General features: G+C 52.3%; 1 protein-coding gene across 4 annotated transcripts in view; it reads left to right on the top strand.

The window, feature by feature from the left end:
- GRIP2 (glutamate receptor interacting protein 2) overlaps positions 1–16876 on the top strand; it is a 90047-nt gene extending 73171 nt beyond the window's left edge. For 3 of the 4 annotated variants that reach the window (XM_081072137.1, XM_081072138.1, XM_081072139.1), the window contains exons 15-24: positions 1037–1103; positions 1206–1351; positions 2316–2460; positions 4493–4632; positions 5264–5443; positions 6436–6610; positions 8303–8408; positions 12135–12278; positions 13038–13184; positions 14209–16876. In XM_081072137.1, coding sequence (XP_080928263.1) covers positions 1037–1103; positions 1206–1351; positions 2316–2460; positions 4493–4632; positions 5264–5443; positions 6436–6610; positions 8303–8408; positions 12135–12278; positions 13038–13184; positions 14209–14367 — 1409 coding nt within the window. In that variant the 3' untranslated portion in view covers positions 14368–16876. Of the gene's footprint in view, positions 1–1036; positions 1104–1205; positions 1352–2315; positions 2461–4492; positions 4633–5263; positions 5444–6435; positions 6611–8019; positions 8409–12134; positions 12279–13037; positions 13185–14208 lie in introns of all 4 variants that reach the window. The other variant, XR_013994875.1, reaches the window with a different exon arrangement.
- The last annotated feature ends 3266 nt before the right edge of the window (positions 16877–20142 follow it).

Consider the following 20142-nt stretch of genomic DNA (forward strand, 5'->3'; position numbering starts at 1 on the left):
AGTTGCACAGGTTGTACATGTCACAAAGGTGCCCATTCAAAGTAGACTTATAGTTTTCTTACAACATTTTCTCAACAGACTAATTGGAACAGGCACCTTGTCTCATCTGTGAAGATGCCATACATACGAGAAGGGGCTCCTACAGCCTGTCACTAATGGGAAATCCCATTAGCTCAGATGGATTCTTTAGGCAAGAAAATGTAGCCACTCATGTGACACTCATTGTCTTAGGTTATGTTCCCCAGGAAACAGTTTCTCAAACATGGAGTTACGAGCAGAGGATCACTGAGGAGGGCTGCTTGGAAGCAACACCTGTGAGCAGTGAGGGACACAGGACTGGGCACAGGGAGAAGTTGGGCTGCGATGTGCTCGCTGTAGAGTTTCAGCAAATCCCATGGAGAGCTATCATCTGGGAGGCCCCAGAACTGTCCTGAGCTGAGGCTGGGAGCTGGGCCTTTGCCCCACCTCGTGGACCAGTCATTGGATGTAGGCTGCATCCGGGAGGGGCATTACTTGGGGGAGGCTGCTCTCTTGGCTAAAGGCAGTTTCCAAAGCGGGATCTGTCTGTGAGCCGTCAGCAGCCCACACTCCCTGCAGCCGGGGAAGGAAGAACTCCACTGCAGAAGAGTCACCCAGTTCTAGGTCCTGGCGCTGTGCCAGGTGCTGGTGGCACGGACACCAGCCAGACACAGCCCCGCAAGGAGTTTATAGTTTGCTGGGGGATGGGCTGAGCAAGAGGGAAAAGGGGCTGATGGGATTGAGCACTTAATATGTGCCAGAAGCCATGATAGATTTCGTGCCTGCCTTATCTAGTTTCATCTCATGATATATATTCCTATGAGGTGTGTGGCATTATTCCCATTTTGCAGAGGGGGAACTGAGGACAGAGAGGTGAGCTGATATGCTCACAGCCACCCACCTAGGCAGTAGTGAGAGTAGGATGTGTAGCTCCAAGTCCATGTCCCAATCCTGCTCCCCCTCCCCCCACCAAGGCTGAGACCATCAAAGGTCAGAGTCATGGCCTGTCTTCTTCCAGCGGCCAGCAGGAAGCGAGGGGAGCCTCTGACCATCTCTGACATCAAGAAAGGCAGTGTGGCACACAGGTAGGGGTGTGCCTGGGCCCGGGGCTGGGGAGTAGGCAATGGGTGTGGTAGAGCACCAGCCTGTGCCAGGATGCCTCCTGCCCACCACCCCTGCTCATGTAGGACGGGCACCCTTGAGCCAGGCGACAAGCTGCTGGCCATCGACAATATCCGCCTGGACAACTGCGCTATGGAGGATGCTGTGCAGATCCTGCGGCAGTGTGAGGACCTGGTGAAGCTAAAGATCCGGAAGGACGAGGACAACTCTGGTACGGCCCCCTCCCCACCCTGCCACCTGCAAGGTCCAGCCCCGGACCACTGAGTTCCCAGCTTGTGATTCAGGCCTCCCTCTGGTCAAGGAGAGATGGTGGAATGTGCCACCCAAGTCCTGGCTGGTGACTCCTTGAATGGACAGATGTAGGGAAGGGTAGCACTACGGACTTGTCACTGTCCCTGGGGCCTGGGGCCCGGGGCCCTTATGAGGTTGGTGGGGGGTATGAGTCACTGTCTGGATCTCCCACGCCCTGCCCAGAGCGTGGCAGAGGAGACCCACGGGGAGCAGTGGTGAGCAGATGAGTGGGTGGGGCCTGAATGAAGGATGGGAAGCACCACTGCGTGGGTGAGTGGGTGAGAAAATGGGCAAATGCTGCAAACTCGGACACATCTGAGGCCAGACAGGTGACATAAGTGAATGAACTGGACGGACAGTAAGAAAAATGATACAGGTCCGGAGTCAAAAAGGAGGGGCGAGGCCTGTGGCCCCTGGAGAGCAAATCCCTTATTCAGAGCATCAGCCGCCAGCTCCTACGCTGCGAAAGAACGCCACTTGTGGGCTGACTTCTCTCTCTCTCTCTCTCTCTCTCTCTCCTTTTTTTTAAAGAAAAGCTGGAAATCTGGTTTCTTCTTATCCTGATTATCATTATCACCAACATTGTTTTTATTTGGTGTGGTGTGTGAAATCTATATGTTAAAATGTTGGTTCTATGGTTCTTTTCTTTCTTCTTCTAAATGGTGTTTGTGTGGAAGTAAACATTTCTGGAGGCAGAAGATGGCCTCGGGATGCCCAGGTTGCACCATCTGAAGGCAGGGAACTAGTGAATGTGTGAATTAGTGGATGAGGGAATGGATATGTATGAGTGAGTGAGTGCACCAAGGTTTCAGGTGGCTGGGGGGTGCCCAGCTCCTGGGCCCTGCCCCACAGGACCCCAACCCTGATGGGCATCACCCTTGCAGATGAGCAGGAGACCACAGGTGCCATCAGCTACACAGTGGAGTTGAAACGCTATGGGGGCCCCCTGGGCATCACCATCTCGGGCACAGAGGAGCCTTTTGACCCCATTGTCATCTCGGGCCTCACGAAGCGTGGTTTGGCAGAGAGGTGAGTGGGCTCTATGGTGACAAATGGGGTGGGCTGGAGACCCTCCTGGGGCAGGCGCTGGTCTTTGGGATCAGCAGAGCTGGATTCTGACCTTTGTTCCAACATCGACGCTCTGGGGAACATAGGACCTGCCCCTTCCTCCCTGAGCCTTAGTGCTGCAGAGGAGGCCCAGCCCCAGCAGACCTGGCTGCAGCTCCGTGCGGATCAATCAGGTCAGGGGTCAGTGTGCTCAGCCCTGTGATCCCTCTCTGGAAAGTCACTGAGCCTTTTTGAAGCACCTGCTGTGCTTTCATAGCACAGGGGCCGTGTCCTAGTACCTGGTCCCAGCACAGCCTGGGCTTTTCCTGGCACACTGGGGATCTGGCCCCTGCTATCCTCTCCCACTGGAAAGTGTCGCCCAAACTGTGGCAGCTGGGAGAGCTGTGAGAAGGGGGCTGTTCCAGGCTCTCCGGTTCTTTGGGGAAGCAGGCAGATCTGTGGCCCAGAGGTGGAAGGGGCCCCACAGTATTCAAAGGGAGGCCATCCCAGTGTGGATGAGACGGAGCCTTCTGTCAGCTGTGCAGTGAGCTCCCTGCACTGAGAGGAGCTGGTTATGAAGAGGGAGCCTGACCAGGCTGAAGGGACGGGGACGGGTCCCTGGAAGAGGAGCCACAGGTGGTGGGGTACAGCAGGAGGGATGATGGAAGGGATTCTGAAGTTCCCCCAGGACACTTCCCTGTTGGTGTCACCGCTCCTGGAGCGCCCCCTGTTGGACATATGGAAGACTGCAGAGGCCAGTGTGGGCCATTCTGACCTCAAATGTCTTTATGAAGTCCGGCATTTACTGGGTACTGGGTATCAGGGACTCAACAAACAATTCCCTCTGCCTTTGCCAGGCTGATCTAGCTAGGCTCTGTCCAAATGCAATATACTTTGAGCCACAAATTTATTTATAACCTTTCTAGTAGCCACATTAGAAAAGTAAAAAGAACAAATAAAATGAATCTTAAATACACGAGTATTCGAACATGTAATCAATATAAAAATTATTCACAAAACATTTTATGTTCTATTATTCATACTATGTATTCAGAACCTGGTGTGTATTTTACACTTCCAGCACATCTCAATTCTGGCCAGCACATTTCAGGGGCCCAGTAGCCACCTGTGGACAGCCCAGCTCTGATCTCCCTCCCTGAACCCACCATTCTCTGATTCACTCGCTCCTCCGGGCCCTGGGGGAGCTTGCCCAGCAATGCTGGACTCAGCAGCACACAGGGTTTGACCCCCTGTGAGTTCCTACCTGGGGCAACATCGATATTTGGGGTTCAAGACCTCCTTACCCCAGTCCTCTGCCTCTTTCTCCCCCACCTGGGTCAGGGGCATTCTCAGCAGCTGCTGCAGCTTCTCTCCCACCCTCAGTCCTGGTTGCTTCTCAGAATCACCTTCCCCAGCCCCACCCCGACAGATGCTATTTAATTGGTCAAGGGTGGGGCTCAGGCACCTGTGTTTTTTACAAAGCTCCTCAGGTCATTGTAATAGTATTTAGGTAGAAAACCACTAGGGATTATGTTCATTCTCTAAGTGGGGAAATTGAGAGGGAAAGGCTGCTTGTCCATGTATTTCTACTGGATGGAAACCTGAATCCATTCCACCCATCCATTATTCAATAATAATTCAATAAAATAAGTATTACCACCCCCACTTTACAGATTGAGGAACTAAGACTCAGGGAAGTTAAGAAACTATCCCAAGATCATGTAGCTAGTATTTGGCAGAAAGTATATGGGATTCAAACGATGTTCAAAATTCATGCTTGACACTGGTTCCAGAGCCTAACTTTAAAGTTAGGCAGGATAATCCCCTCCCAGATTCTAGACTTTATACCTCCATTAATGCAACTCACGATCACATTTGCTTTTTTTGGCAGCTGGGTTTAACTGAGGTCAGCCAGGCTTGTGCCTTGGGGTTCCTGGTTCCACTATGGTAGACCCCCCCACTCTGAAGCCCTGAGTGTCCAGCTCCCTTACTCTGCCTTCTGCCTCCTCCTCAGGACTGGCGCTATCCATGTTGGAGACCGTATCCTGGCCATCAACAGCGTAAGCCTCAAGGGCCGGCCACTGAGTGAGGCCATCCACCTCCTGCAGGTGGCTGGTGAGACCGTCACACTGAAGATCAAGAAGCAGCTAGACCGTGAGCCTCACCTTGCGCCCTGGGACCACATAGCCCTTTTAGGAAGGGAGGCCCCTCTGTGCTTCTATGCCAGGCTTTGTGTATCCAACCTCACAGAATCCTCGCTAAGCCCTATGGGATGATACCTGGGAAAACTAAGGAGAAAAGACTCAGAGAGGGGAGTGATAGGCCCAAGGTCACTCAGCTGGTGTGGGGCAGAGTCTGGGTCTGAACCCTGCTCTTCCTCACCTCCTGCCTCTCGAGGCTGCTTGTTGTACCTTGTGGCTGTAACTTGTACGTTCCTTAGTTTCCTCTGAATTTGTCCTCGTACCTTGATAGGGGGACTTCCAAGTGCAGTGGAGGAGCCTGAGCTTTGGAGTCTTTTTTCTAATCTGGGCTCCACTGTTGCTCACCATGTGACCTTGGCCATGTTGTTCAGCCTCCCCGAGCTTCAGTGCTCCTGTCTGTGAAACACGTTTGCCTATTAGTGTGCCCCCTCCCCCCATATCAGACTGCCTAGCAGCAGGCGTGGGAAGCTTAGTGCCTGCGAATTCTCAAACCAGACTCAAGAGGGAAAACTGAAGCTGGCTGAGCATCTCTGTGTCTCCAAGGTCCTAGGCCAGTGGCGGTGACACCCCCATTTTCCTCCTAGGCCCCCTCCCACCCCACACATCAGGCAGCTTCAGCGAGACCAGTGATGCAGATGGAGACCCCCCAGAGGTGCTCAAAGGAGGCCGGCTGGCAGCCCGGTTCTCGCCCACTATGCCCAGTGTGGACAGCGCTGTGGAGTCCTGGGACAGCTCGGCCACGGAGGGCGGCTTTGGGGGTCCAGGTAACACCTCAGAGCCCTTGGACAAACTGCATGCTCTCTCTGGGTCTCCCCAACTGCCAGGCCTTTGCAGAGGCTGTTTCCTCTGCCTAATCCTCCTTACTCCTCCTCTCCTAGCTCCGTCCTCTAGGGACACTTTTCCTGAAGACAGGCCCTATTAGGCCCTGTTAGCCATTCTCAGGGCCCTTCACTTTTCAGAGCATGGACCACAGGCCTTCATACATCTTTTGATTAGTGTCCACAGCACCGCAGCACCCCAGCTGGAGGTTAGAGACCACACTGGTCTTAATTCTGCTGTGTCTCTCATTCGTAGCCTGATACCCCACACATAGCAGGTGTTCAATCAGTGTTCATTGCATCCAATTGAAGATAGAAAGGCAGAAAGCCCCCTCCCACCCAATCCTACAAAAGCCAGCATGGGGTGGACACCTCCAGGGTGCCCTCCTAGGACACGAGTTCCCCTGCCCATGCATGTTGAGACCCATGGGTGACCTTGGGGGATGGGGAATGCGTTTGAATCCTGTGGCTGACCTGACCTCTGTGACTCAGAACCACAGAGACTCCCCAAGGTCCAGCTCAGGGAACTAGTGGAATGAGTCCTCTAGGTGGCCTCAGGTGGCTCCCAGCCCTGGTCCTCATTCTCTGGGTCTCAGCTTCCCTATCTCGAGCCAGTATATCTGAGCTCACCCTCTGGGGCAGAACCTTCAAAAGTCTTAAAGGCAGGGAGAGAGATAGACCGTCAAAATATTGAACTTCCTTCTCAGTCTGGGGCAGGATCCTGGAGCCCTGAGCATTAACTCTTCTACCAGATGATCGGGAGATCTGAGCATTTCTGGGGCAGGGGCCTGGGTGGCGGAGGCCCTCAGGGCCCTCTGGGTAGTCATGCAGGCCCAGAGAAGGCAAAGACCTTTGCCCGGGGTAACCCAGCACTGCTAGAAATGGAGCAGGAAGGAGGCCATGAGAGGATGCAGATGACCCCTCTCTCCACCCGCCAGGTACCTATACTCCACAGGCAACAACCCGGGGCGTGACCCCCCAGGAGTGGCGGCCCAGCCGACTGAGAAGCAGCCCCCCACGCCCTGAGCCCCGGAGGACGAGCTATACCCCAGCCCCTGCTGACGAGAGCTTCCCTGAGGAGGAGGAAGATGAGGACTGGGAGCCACCATCTAGGTCTGTGGTGGGAACGCCATGAGGAAGGAGATAGTCATGGTCTGTTGGCTAGGACGGGTGAGGGTAGTCAGTTCCTGCGCCAAAGTGGTGGGGGCAACGGAAGAGTCTTGTCTGACTCCCGAGGAGGGTCGCTTCCTAAGAGAAGAGAGGATGCACTGAGCAGACTATCTCAGCCAGGCTGAGAGGGGGGAAAGAGCACGGTGGGTGGAGGAGGGCACAGCAGGGGCAAAGGTGTGGAGGTAGGGAAGCAGCCTGGTTTGCCCTTCCCAAGTCTGGTACCCTACTGTTCTCAGAAGTCCAGCAGCAGACTCAGAACTTGAACCCAAACCCTCCTGACTTAGCCCAGATTGCTTGATGACCTCCTCCTGCAAGGGCAACTTGGGGTCACAGGCACAGCCCTGGGCCATGGATGTGGTGGGTTTTGTGGTGTTGGCTTTACAAGACTCAGCCTCGTACCCTGGAGGAGGAGGTTCCTGCGGAGAGCTGGCTCTGGAAAAATGCTGTTCCTCCTCTAGCCCTAGCCACCCCCTTCCGGTGTCTGTGCTTTCGGTCAGGCAGTTCCCTCTGCCCAGAACACCTTTCCTTCTCTTCTCCTGGCCAACACCTACTCATCCTTCAAAAACCATCTCAAATTCCACTGCCTCTGGAATAGCTTCCCTCCCTCCCTCTCTACACCGGTACCCACAGCTGCTTGGGTGAGCCTCCTAGTAACACGGGCCATCTCGTGTCTAGCTGCTTAATCACCTGGCTATTGTCTCTTCTGTGTGGCACCCCTAGCTCCGTGCTTGGCACCAGCACGTGCTCATACACGCTTTGCAAATGAATCCTCAGCTCCTTGGGAATAGGGGCCAGGCCTTACTCACCTCCAAACCCGTGTGCCCGGTAGAGGGCCTGGCTCAGAATGTTTGTTGAATTGACTTGAATGGAGGAAATGTCCTTCAGCCTCAGTCTTCTCACCTTTAAAATGAGAAAGGAAGGAGGCAACTATTTTGCATCATTGTCTCTGAGGCTCCCTAAGAAAGGAAAGCCTGCCTGCAAAGGTAAGAGAGAAAATGCTTTGCAAACCGTAACATACTTTATAAACAGCCAGGACATCTAGCTGGCAGATGGCTTTGTGAACTCTGAAGTGTGAAAATGTGATTTGTTATCTTTCTAATGAGACTGGATTTTAGAGCTGATAAAGGGCTCAGACCACCCGTAATGGAAGTTATAGGGTGGTTTCACCCTGGTATTGTTCCCCCAGAACAAATACTCCATCCTTTCCATTCATCTGTGTCCTTACTGGCTCCAGCTCTGTCCCTGTCACTGTCCTATGATGACGTGTGTGGGTGGGTCAGGGACTGTCCTCTGGGGCTACACCATGGATCTCCTCTTTGTCTGTCTGTCTGTCCGTCTGTCTCTCTTCCCAGGCGTCCTGTGTCACCGCTCTCCACCCCGTCTCATCTGCCCTTGTTTTAACTGGCCACCGGCTGTCTTGGTCGCCCCTAACTGCGTCCTCCCCCCATTCTGTGTCACCTACCACTGCCCTGGGGCCCCAGCACTGCCACTGAGGATGCCCGCCTGCCCGCCTGCCCACACTCTCGCCCCTCGAGTCCAACGCTGATGGCCATTTAGAAGACTCCTCAGGCCCCAGCCTGCCTGCCCGCCCACCCGTCTGCCAGGAGTTGACGCTCTCTGGTTCCTACGTTACAGCCCGGCCCCTGGCCCCACCCGAGAGGAGGGCTTCTGGAGTGTGTTCGGGGAAGCCCTCGAAGACCTGGAGTCGTGTGGTCAGTCAGAGCTGCTGAGGGAACTGGAGGTACGGGCCCCTGCCCTGAAGGCCTGCACGGGGGCACCCACGAGTGGACACACTAGTGTGTGTGCCCATTGGAGGCAAGCATGTTATGGGATTGTGCTCACATGTAATGTATATGCGTGCACTCACCTGGCACCGTCCCTGTAAAGGTGTCTTCACACATGTGCAGACTGTGCATGGACATGAGTGCAAGTATGACTGAGAGCATTGTGGTTGGCACGTCAGAGTGTGTGCACATGTCTGGCATCACTGTGTGTGCATTGGGACCATGTCTGCATGCATGCGTGTGAGCACGCTCATGCATGCACAACTGCTGAGTGTCTTTTCAGGACACGTGTGTCTGATGTGCACATTTGGACGCATAAGGGTAGTTTTGATGTCTGTGTGTGCATGTGCCATATGCAGATGTGATTGTGGGCCTGCCCTGTGGAAACATGTGGGTGTCAACATTGGTTATAATGCAGAAGATGAGGAACTAGAGGAGCCAAGAGGTGAATGCAGCTTTGTGTGAGGTCAGCATTGCCCACGATGGAACAGGCTGCCGGGGGGATGTAGGGAGGATCCGACTGGGTCACTTCTGAAGCTCCATCATGCTCTGAGAGCAATCACTTAACTTCCACTTTTCCTTCACACTTTCTCTGCACTGTGTTCTGGTTGCTTTCCTTAGTCTGTCTTCCCAATCATTCATGCTCTCCTTGGCTAAAGCTAGTCTACTGGTTAACCCTTATTTCCTAAATGTTGTATTTCAACTGCTACATCTTTTATTTCTATCATTTCTTATCGTTTTTCACGGTCTTTTTTCTTAATGCCTGCTTTTCGTTTTCTTATTTTTCTACATAATTTAAGCTGACTTGTTTTAAAGTTTCTTTTGACGTCTTTTTTTTTTTTTTTTTTGTCTAGTTCTCTGGGTACGAATTCATTTGTCTGTTGTGCCTGTGGGCAGGTGACTTTTTATTTCACCACTGAGCTTGCTTTCGGCAGTGGTTACTCCTGGAGGCCCCGCACATGTGCTCTGTGTTGTGGAAGCGTCTCTGAGGTAGTGCCTTGTAGGTCTTTGCCGGGGCTTTTGAACTTCATCAATTTCACACCAGTCTTTCACCTGAATTTCTCAGCTTGGTGTTTTTTGTGTTTTGTTCTTAATGATTACGGTGTTTCCCAAAAATAAGACATAGCCAGACCATCAGCTCTAATGTGTCTTTTGGAGCAAAAATTAATATAAGACCTGGTATTATATTATATATTATATTAATTATATTATGTTATGTTATGTTATATTATATTATATTACATTATTAGACCTGGTCTTATATTACAGTAAAATAAGACCGGGTCTTATATTAATTTTTGCTCCAAAAGACGCATTAGAGCTGATGGTTCGGCTAGGTCTTATTTTTGGGGAAACACGGTAATAGAAGATTTATTTAAACAATAATATATGTAGTTATCATTGCCAGACTTAATCTGAGTTGTTAAATCCTTTCGATCCAATTTTCCTTCCTGGATAAGTTTTTCTTTCCTATTTCTGTCAGTTTTGAAAATGTAATACCAGAAGAAGAGAGGCCCAATTTCAATCAGAGCTCCTAAGAGCGAGGTCTTGGGAGTGGGTCTGAAATTGAGGTAGACATTTGCTGATCTTGGGTAGGTCCAACAAGTCAAGGCAGGATCTTACATGAGCCCTTGGCTGTTGGGGTCATTGGACTGAAGCAGGTTCAACCTTTTAAGCTGGGATCTTATGGCCAAATGCTCGGCTTGCGCTTTCCATGTTTCCAGAGGTAGGTGGTACTCCCTCAGCTGGGTGTTTTTATTACACTATTTGTGGAAGGCACAGTCTGGCCCTGTGCTTTTATAAAGGCTCATGAAAGTTCCTGGTTTCTCATAGATGGTTTCCCCAGCCCATTCCAGTCCTGGTGGCTCCTTTCTGAAACCCTGTGCTGGCAAGCAGACATCTCTCATCCCCATTCAAAAGTGGATGGTACTCCCCTAGCTCTCTGCTTTTCCCTGAATGAATACCCCAGCTACTAACATGCATATCTGGCTCCATTTGGCTCCATAGGCCAAATAGTTCTACTCCTGCTCATGCTTGTCTCCAAAATTTTCTTTCTTGCTTTGAAAGTGCTTATTTAAAAAAAAATTAATTTACCATCAAATTTGGAGGGAGACACAAGCTTTCTGTATCAGCTCAGTTTGCATCTTAAAAGAAAGTCCTAGAATTCTACAATTCTAGGGGTCCAAGAGCCTATGATACTCTGATTTCATTTTTTAATGATTCTATTATCAGAAGACTCCGAGTCTCTGGTCTTTCCTTTTGGACCCTGGCTCTCCAGTCAGGTGAGGACCAGTTGTAAGAGTTGAGAACGGTGCCTCTGTGCCACCTTGTTCAATGTCCCCTCCCATTTTCTTCTTCTCCTCCTCACCCAATCCAACAGTTTGACCCTAAGACAATTGTTATCATAATCTGCCTTCCCTTAGGGGACCTCTAAAAGACCAAAACTCTCCGCCCCAATATCATATAGAACCTTACATTCATAGTAGAAACTCAGATACTGTGATGGGCAGCAAGAGAGAAGTTTCTAGGCCTGGAACATAGCTCTGTGCCTAGGAAATTGTATAATATCACATGTAAGAAGTACATCGTCCCATCCCACCAACCCCAGCAGTCACTTTACCCCGTCTGTGAATTTCCCAGTGTGAACATGAATACATTTCCCTCAGGGCCACAAACCTGCTGCTTTCAGCTTATAGCACCGCTTTTATGATTCTGTCTGCCCTTCCTAGAACACACCTTCGATTTACCTCTGACACATGTCCTAACTCTGCTCCTTCTGCTCTTCCCCACTGTCACCACTCCTGTCCAGGCCATGGTCATCTTTTGCTTGACTACGCACATGGTCTCTGACAGGTCTCCTTTCCGGCTTCCATGCCCACTTCTGTAGTCCAGTCTCCACCCAGCAGGTGGAAAATCAGATTTCTAAATCCACAAACCTGACCCTGTCCCTGATCCCTACCGCATAAATCCTTCAGAGTGTTCCCGTTGCTCTTGGGACGTTTCTCACTGTGGTCCACGGGGCGTGCAGGTTTGAACCCTCACATCCCATCCTCATTCTGGGCACCCCCTCCAACCTTCTTGCAGATTCCCCCATTGTGGGGGCCTTGCACATGTCTGTCGTTCTCTCTGCCTGCAGGGGCCTCTCTTGCTCCCACTCCTCTTCTTGCTCATCTTTCAGATCCCAGCTCAGGAGCCTCTCATTCGGGATCGGATTCTCTGTCCTCGGCCCTCACCTTCCATGTACCTGGCCTCTGTGATATTTACTGCTGTGTGTAATTTTATCTTATTTATTTTTGCGATTCACAAGGGAGCAGAGTGGTTAAGACCCTTGACTTGGGAGCCAGACTCTGAGTTCAAATGTCAGTCTCTCTAAGCCTGTTTCATCATCTGTAAAATGGAAAAGAAATGATGGTATTTGCCTGTCTCATTACATTGTAGAGCATAAAATGAGCTCTATGTATGAAGTGCTTAGAACTGAGCCCAGCACAGAGTAGGTGCTGATTCCGTGCCAGTGGTGATTATTCTGATCGCTAGTGTGACTGATCAATCCTGAGAGCCCCAGAAAGGCGCACCATATCTATTCTGTTCACCATTGTGACCTGGAAGGCTGGCGCATAGTAGGTGTCCACAGATACTGACTGTGAACGCAGTGAGTCCCTAAGTGAAGGGCTGTGTCCCTGCAGGCATCCATCATGACGGGCACCGTGCAGAGCATGGCCCTTGAGGGCAGGCCTGGCCACCGGCCCTGGCGGAGGGGCCGGGAGGTACAAGCTTCCCCTGAAGAGATGCAGGAGCTGCTGCTGCCGACACCCTTGGAGATGCATAAGGTGGGTGCTGAGGGTGAGCTCAGGAGGCCTGGCATGTGTCCTGCTGCCATTAGGATTCACCGTGGGCTCCAGATGGGCTCGCCCGTCTCTGGGTTTCATTCCCCACCATGAAATGGAGATTTTGCACTGATTTCCCAAAACGCCCATCACACATACACACACAACCCTGTGATTCACACTGAGCTATTATTTTTATTTAAGCAGACTTACTTTTTCCCCCACTTAAGTTATTGTGTGTATATATATATAAAATATAAAGGCTTCTATATATTATATGTGTATATACGAGTATATGTATGTGTGCATATATATCACTACCTTAAATAAGAATCCAGCTTTTTTACCATCTATATAGAAAAAAAAAAAACACAGAAGAGATAGAAACCTCTCACCCAGTAGCCCTCAGAGACCTCTGAGCCTGACGCCAGCTCTTTGCTAAATTGGGAGATGAGCACGTGGTAGAGGTGCCCCTAACATGGGGGCCCCACCGAGACCGTCTCCTGGACAGAGAGGCGAGAGGATTGAAAAGAACTGAGGAGGAAGCCCCTTCCTAAGGGCCTCCGTTGTGACTGAGTGCTGTGACCTGAGGGGAGTGGGTGCTACATGGGCGCAGGCCTTATGCGTGGGGAGCGCCACTGGGCGAGGGGACTAGAGCTGGGTCCCAGAGGCGAGGAATGCATGACCAAGAGATTCTGGCTACGGTGGGAGGCTGGGGACAAAGCTCAGCGCTCCAGGCACCTCCTCCCCCTCTGCTCTCAGGTGACCCTCCACAAGGACCCCATGAGGAATGACTTTGGTTTTAGCATCTCAGACGGCCTCCTGGAGAAGGGTGTCTATGTCCACACTGTGCGCCCTGAGGGGCCAGCCCAGCGTGGAGGCCTCCAGCCCTTTGACAGGGTCCTCCAGGTAATGCTGCAGCAGGGGCACAGATGCAGTGGCCTTTCCTAGCCCTAGGGTGGGGAAAGAGCCTCCACTTCTACCCTGGCTGAGTGGCCTTGGGCAGGTCACCCCCTTCTCAGAGCCCCCGCTTCTTCATCTGTGTAAAGGGAATGACACCAGTTGTGTTGGTCAGAGTAAGCTCAGTTATTATATTGCAGTAACTAACAACCCCAGAATCTCAGTGGCTTAACACACAGGAACAATGATTTATTACTGGTACCATGTGTCCAGTGTGGGGCGGCATGAACCTTACTCCTCCTGTGCTGATGGAGGCTCCACCCTCTTGTCATTATCTCCGACTCCATGACAGAGAAAACCAGACTGGAAAATCGCACCTGGGTTTTCTTCTGCCTTCACCTGTCACTCCCCTTCACGGCCTGTTGGCCAGAACTAGTCATGTGACCTCACCAGCTGCAAGGGATGCTGGGATATGTGGGGGAGACGATGAAAAGCTATGGGCGCACTCGCCCAGCCACCCTGAGCCGCGTTTCCCATGCCCCAGCTACTTTTGTTTCCTTGGTGTGATTTCTACCATATTTGTGCTAAATTTACTGAATACACATTTTCTCTAAATTGACAAAAGTTTTTCAATTTAAATTTGTCTTAAAAAGAAACTTGTCCACTCCATTAGCAATGAAAACCCAGTACCCCTTGTTTGAAATAGAAGGCCAATGTAAAATACAAATAAAACAGAAACAAGGCAACGCCACAAAATTCTAGGCAGGAGGCTTAGTGTACGTCTGCTCTTTCGTGTTAAAAAGGGAGAGAAGCAGGTGTTCGAGGGGTGCAGAGGATGTACTGGCATCTCCCTAGGACTTTCTCTTTGATTAAACCCAACCAGAAGAATGACTTCCTCCTCTGTGCAAGGAGTCTAAATTTGCCCTGGGTCTGGGCTGGGGCAGAGCCCACGTTTAGGAAATCCCACCGTTTCCACCCCTTCAGCCCAGGCTGAGCTGATGCTAGTCTGTCCCCTTGGCTGTGCACTGTGCAGGTCAACCACGTTCGCACGCAGGACTCTGACTGCTGCCTGGCGGTACCGCTCCTGGCTGAGGCTGGGGACGTCCTTGAGCTGGTCATCAGTCGCAACCCGCTGGCACAGAGCAGCCCGGCCCCGCGAGCACCAGGCCCCAACAAGCCCCAGATGCTTTGAAGTCAGCACATGGTCCAGACACCCAAGGGGGCATCCGGGCAGATCCTGGCTTCCAGACCTGAGCTGGGCTGAAGAAGTGGCCACCCACTCATCTACCTGTCCATCTGGCAGGCTCTGAGCCACGGACAGGACTTTGTCTCTGTTCTCCGGTTCTGTGGTGACTGGGGTGCCAGGCAGTGAGGTCCCTGTCCCAGTTGGAGTAGCATCTAGGTCTTTCTCCATGTTGGGTCTCCAAGATACCCAGAGGTGCCTGGCTCGATAGGGATAGGCTACTTGGCCAGGAGAAGAGGAGTCTGGGGGGAGGCTCAGGTCCTTACAGGGCCTCCTTGGAAAGGTGTCTGATGCAGGGAAAGTCCAGCTCAGTGTGTAGAACACATTCTCCCAGCGGAGCTGTGGAGCTGGAATGCGCTGCCAGGGAGGAGTGAGCTCATCACAGGTGAGCAAGCGAGAGCTGGATACCCCAGTGTAGTTGTTGACTAAAGTGCGAGGCATCCACATGGGCTCAGAAGGTTAGTTTCCCAACAGTGGGGGCATTTAGGATGAGGCTGGGGGGCCACTTCAGCTGGAGAGCTGACCTCCAGGAAGGATGCTGCTTGGGGTAGGAGACTATGAGGTAGGAGACTACCTCGTTTGCTTCTCCAGAATTCTGGTGTTTGGGCTGTGCTGGTTCCTAGATTCTCTGCGTCCCAGTGTCCCCACTTAGGGTAGTTTGAGCTGGGGCATCTGGAATCCAAGAAGCGCCAGCCCTTTGATATGAAAGTCAGTGTTTGTTTCATTTTGGAGTCTCTGGTCCAAAGCTTCTGTGATTCGAGACTGAAGCTCTGGACCCACTGGGAAGCTCAGTGTCAGGCTTTGGGCTCTTAGCTGCTTTTGTAGGATGCGTGGCCGCTGACCCATCTGCATATACCCCTCTCAGCCCAGGTCCCTCCATAAGGAGGGAGGCATTTGGGGACAAAAGACCCAGGGGACTCCATTCACCCTTCATTCAGTGAAGATGGGAAGCCATGGAAGTATGATATGTAAGCTGATGCAGCTCCTCTCGTGTCCAACTCAGTGGAGAACAAAGAGGGAGAAGCATAGAGATGAAGAGAGAAACAGACAGGCAGCAGAGATAAGCCAGAGAGCGGGGTCATTTTTCTCTCACACCTTGGTGACAGTGTCCAAAGTGGTCATTCAAGGAAGTTTCTTCCCACTTGAAATCTGGAAGCACTAGCATCTCTTAAAATCGTTTTCTCATTTTCCACAAACCAGAAACCCTTTTGATTTTGAGAAGGGCACAGGGCGTCCACCTGGTGGTCTGGGGTGTTGCCTCTGGGATGGGCCAGGTCTACGCTTTGCTTTGTCCCTGCCCATCTCCTAAGGGGGGGTCTCAGGAAAACAGGAGGCACCCACTGCCACCTGTACCCTCCTCCACCCCTGCATCCCCTGGGGGCCTGAAAAACACACTTCTACTCAAGAGACCAGATGGGGAGTCAAGAAGTCTGTTCTTTTTCCACTGGGCCGCTGCTTTGCTGTGTGACCCCCTCTGAGTCTGATGCTCCCTGCGGACAATCAGGGGGTAGACAGTCTCTGAGCAGGTTTGGGCCTCCCTGTCCATTGAGGCTCCCTGGGCACCCTACCCGGACTCTCTCTGAGGGCCTGCCTGCCCCTCCCCATACACATACCACACCCCTGCATCTTGCTCATCTGCATTCTCCCTGGAGAGCCCTCCATGCCCTAGATGGACTGCTCAGTGCCTCTGCTATCCTGGATTCCCATGTAAACTTCTGCCCCAAAGTGAAAGGGCACTGCCTACCCTTCACAGGGGCACCAAGAAAAAGCCAAGAACCCTCAGCTTGGGAGGGGGGGGAGACAGTGAGGAGCACAGTAGAGACATGGCCACCCTTACCCTCACCTGTGTGACCTTAGGGAAGTGGCCCAGCCTCTCTGGGCCTGTGTCATTTGACAGAGCTGGACAGACCACACTCCCAGGGCCTCTGGGCTTGGTAAAGCCGTGTTGGACTGCAGGCGCGGAAAGATGCGTCCAGACTCTGACCAGTACTCCCCTCCCTCCCTCCCTCGGGCTGAGGCCTCTGCCATTCCCTTCACCCTACCCGGACATATGCAACTAGGCCAGGCAGGTGGACCTCCTCGCTATGGCCGGCCTTCTCATATGCAATATTTCTTCTGGCTTCTCATGGGGATTGTTCGTCCCACACTTGTTTCCCGATACCCGTCCCCCGTGAGCATCCTGCCTGCCTATGTATTTCGGGTACAGCCCTTGCAACACGCCCCTTCCACCCCCCAAAAGCTGTATTTTTCTCTGGCTGAGATGAAAGCATATTCCTTGTAAAGTATTTTTCTACATGGGGTTTCTTAGGGCTCTGGGGAAGCACCACACGCCAAGGGGCTGCACTGCAAAGGCCATTTGGGCTCTGTCCCACCGCGGGCTGCAACGACTTAGGAGATGGGGGTGGGGTGCTGCTGGGATGATTTGGGATTTTTTAAATAAAATTATTTAAATGCACCTGAAGTAGGGGGTCTCCTTTTTTTTTTTTTTACAACAGAAATTTATTTTCTCACAGTTTTGGAGGCTGGAAGTCCAAGATCAAGGTATCAGCAGGTTTGGTTTCTTCTGTGGCCTCTCTGACTTGCAGACAGCCTCCTTCCCACTATTTCCTCACATGTTCATCTCTCGGCGTCCTTTTTCTTTTTTAAATCACAGGCTGTCAAGAGTCAGCTCCTGGGGCGGATGAGTTGGTTAGAGCGCGAGCTCTGGGTAACAGGGCTGCCAGTTCACTTCCCACATGGGCCAGTGAGCTGCACCCTCCACAACTAGAGTGAAGTCAATGAGCTGCAGCTGAGCTCCTGGGTGGCCTGATGGCTCAGTTGGTTGGAGCGCGGGCTCTCAACCACAAGGTTGCCGATTTGAATCCCACAAGGGATGGTGGACTCCGCCCCCTGCAACTAAGATTGAACATGGCACCTTGAGCTGAGCTGCCGCTGAGCTCCCAGATGGCTCAGTTGGTTGGAGTGCGTCCTCTCAACCACAAGGTTGCCGGTTCGACTCCCTTAAGGGATGGTGGGCTGTGCCCCCTGCAACTAGAAACGGCAACTAGTCCTGGAGCTGAGCTGCGCCCTCCACAACTAAGACTGATAGGACAACAACTTGACTTGGATGGAGTTGATGAGTCCTGGGAAAAACACACCACTGTTCCCCAATAAAAAAAAAAGTCTTGGAAATACACACTGTTCCCCAATAAAGTCGTGCTCCCCTTCCCCAATAAAATCTTTAAAAAAAAAAAGTCAGCTTCTGTTTGGATCTTGGGACAATAGTACATGCTTTTTTTAAAAATTTTTTTACTGGGGAACATTGGGGAACAGTGTATTTCTCCAGGGCCCATTAGCTCCAAGTCACTGTCCTTCAATCTTAGTTGTGGAGGGCGCAGCTCAGCTCCAAGTCCAGTTGCCGTTTTCAATCCTAGTTGCAGGGGGTGCAGCCCACCATCCCATGCGGGAATTGAACCGGCAACCTTGTTCAGAGCTCACGCTCTAACCAACTGAGCCATCCGGCCGCCCAACAGTACCTACTTTTGATTAATTCATTAATTCAACCATTCAAAAAGTCTGCTGTGTACTATGCATCATTCTAGCCCCTGGGAAAACAATAGAAACAAGACAGAAAAGGTCCTGTCTACATGGAGCTTATATTCTAGTGAAAGACAACAACTGAAAAAAACCCACAATTCTTTCAGGAGGAATCAAATTCAATGAAGAAAACAGAACAGTAATGGGGATAAGAGAGTGACAGGGTGGGAGGGACCTTTAGCTCAATGGGTCAGGAAGGGCTTCGCTGAAGAGGCAATTTTTGTGCCAAGACCTATAGGACATGAGCCAGCCTTGTGGCGACATGGAGGAAATGTCCCCGGCAGAGGGCACAGCAAGTGCAAAGGCCCTGAGGTGGGAATGAACTTGGTGGGTTCAAGGAAGGAAAAGGAAACATGGAAGGCAGTAGGGTTAGAGAACAGAATGAAGGTCGCAAAGCCCAATAGTGAAAGCTTGGGTAGGGATTATGGATTTTATTGTATGTGCAGGGATAAGACACTGAGGCAGTTGAGTGGTGGCTCTGCTTCCTGGGTGGGGAAGGGGCCAGGAGGGCTGCCTAGGGGCTGGGTGATGCCCTGAATCTACATGGTATCCTGGGTAGGATAAGCCCAGAGGGCAAGGCTGGGTCTAACCAAGGGCAGTACAGTTCTGTGTAGGCAGAGGAAGAGCTTCCCATCAGCTATGCCAGATGGAGTGAGTTCCTGTCATGCAGGGTGCCACGCGGGGTCTCTGGTCCCGCTCCCCACATAAGAACACAGGACATGGTGAGGCCAAAAAGGAACACCCACGGAGCCATAGATAGGGGAGTCACACCACTATAGTCTCGTTGGTGGCCGGATGGGAGACACAGGAAACAGGACCCACATGATCCACAACCCGCTGTCCCTTCTCTGCCAACCAACCCCACTTGCTAACTGCAATCCACCTCTCTGCAATCTGCAATCCACACTCCGTGCTTGCTAGCGTAGCCACGGCAGTTATATTAGTGGCTAATGGCTCACTGGTCACAGAGGATGGCCAACTAGGCACAGCTGATGGCCATCCACTACCCGAGCCAGCACCTTTCCACGTGAGGCCGAGAGCCTGGAAACTGCTCTCTGAGACTCTGTCCACACAGCCCCCCATTTCAGGAGGGGTGTAAGTAGGGGCTGGACCACATCGGGTGCATCTATGTGGCTGCGCTACAGTGTTTCCCCGAAAATAAGACCCGGTCTGTCACGCGGGGCGTCTGCTCGCTGTACCATTTGTCATGCGGAGCGTCTGGCGGAGTCTCTGCTCCCACTCCCCACATAAGAACACAGGACATGGTGAGGCCAAAAAGGAACACCCACGGAGCCATAGGTAGGGAAGTCATACCACTATGGTCTCACTGGCGGCTGGGCTGGAGACACAGGAAGCAGGATCTACATAATCTGCAACCCGCCGGCCTAACAGCAGTCCGCGCTTGCCAGCCACCATCTTCTTGCTACTCCCCATTTCTTTTCTGCTAGCGTAGCCACGGCAGTTATATTAATGGCCAATGGCTTACAGGTTACAGCTGACGGCCAACCAGCCACAGCTGCTGGCCATCCGATCACAGTTGATGGCCATTTACTACCTGAGCCAGCACCTTTCTATGTGAGGCCGAGAGCTTGGAAACTGCTTTTTGGGGCTTTGTCCCCACACTCCACTCCTACAGGGTCTCGCCTCACAATATACGCGGCAAGCGTCTTCCGCGAGGGGCCCTGTGCGAGGAGCCTGGGGGTGAATGCAATATCCTGGACACAGCCAGGCTCTTTGAGTACAGCCAGGGTTTCTCAGGGCACCACCAGTCCTTCTGGGCACAGCCAGACTCCCTAGGCTTCTTAGGGTACCGCCTGTCTCCCCGGGCACAGCCAGGGTTTCTCAGGGCACCACCCCAGTACTTCTGGGCACAGCCAGACTCCCTGGGCTTCTTAGGGTACCGCCTGTCTCCCCGGGCACAGCCAGGGTTTCTCAGGGCACCACCCCAGTACTTCTGGGCACAGCCAGACTCCCTGGGCTTCTTAGGGTACCGCCTGTCTCCCCGGGCACAGCCAGGGTTTCTCAGGGCACCACCAGTACTTCTGGGCACAGCCAGACTCCCTGGGCTTCTTAGGGTACCACCAGTCTCCCCGGGCACAGCCAGAGTTTTTCAGGGCACTGCCACTCTCTCTGGACACAGCCAGACTT

This window comes from Rhinolophus hipposideros, assembly GCF_964194185.1.
Source record: "Rhinolophus hipposideros genome assembly, chromosome: 14".
Taxonomy (NCBI): Eukaryota; Metazoa; Chordata; class Mammalia; order Chiroptera; family Rhinolophidae; genus Rhinolophus; species Rhinolophus hipposideros.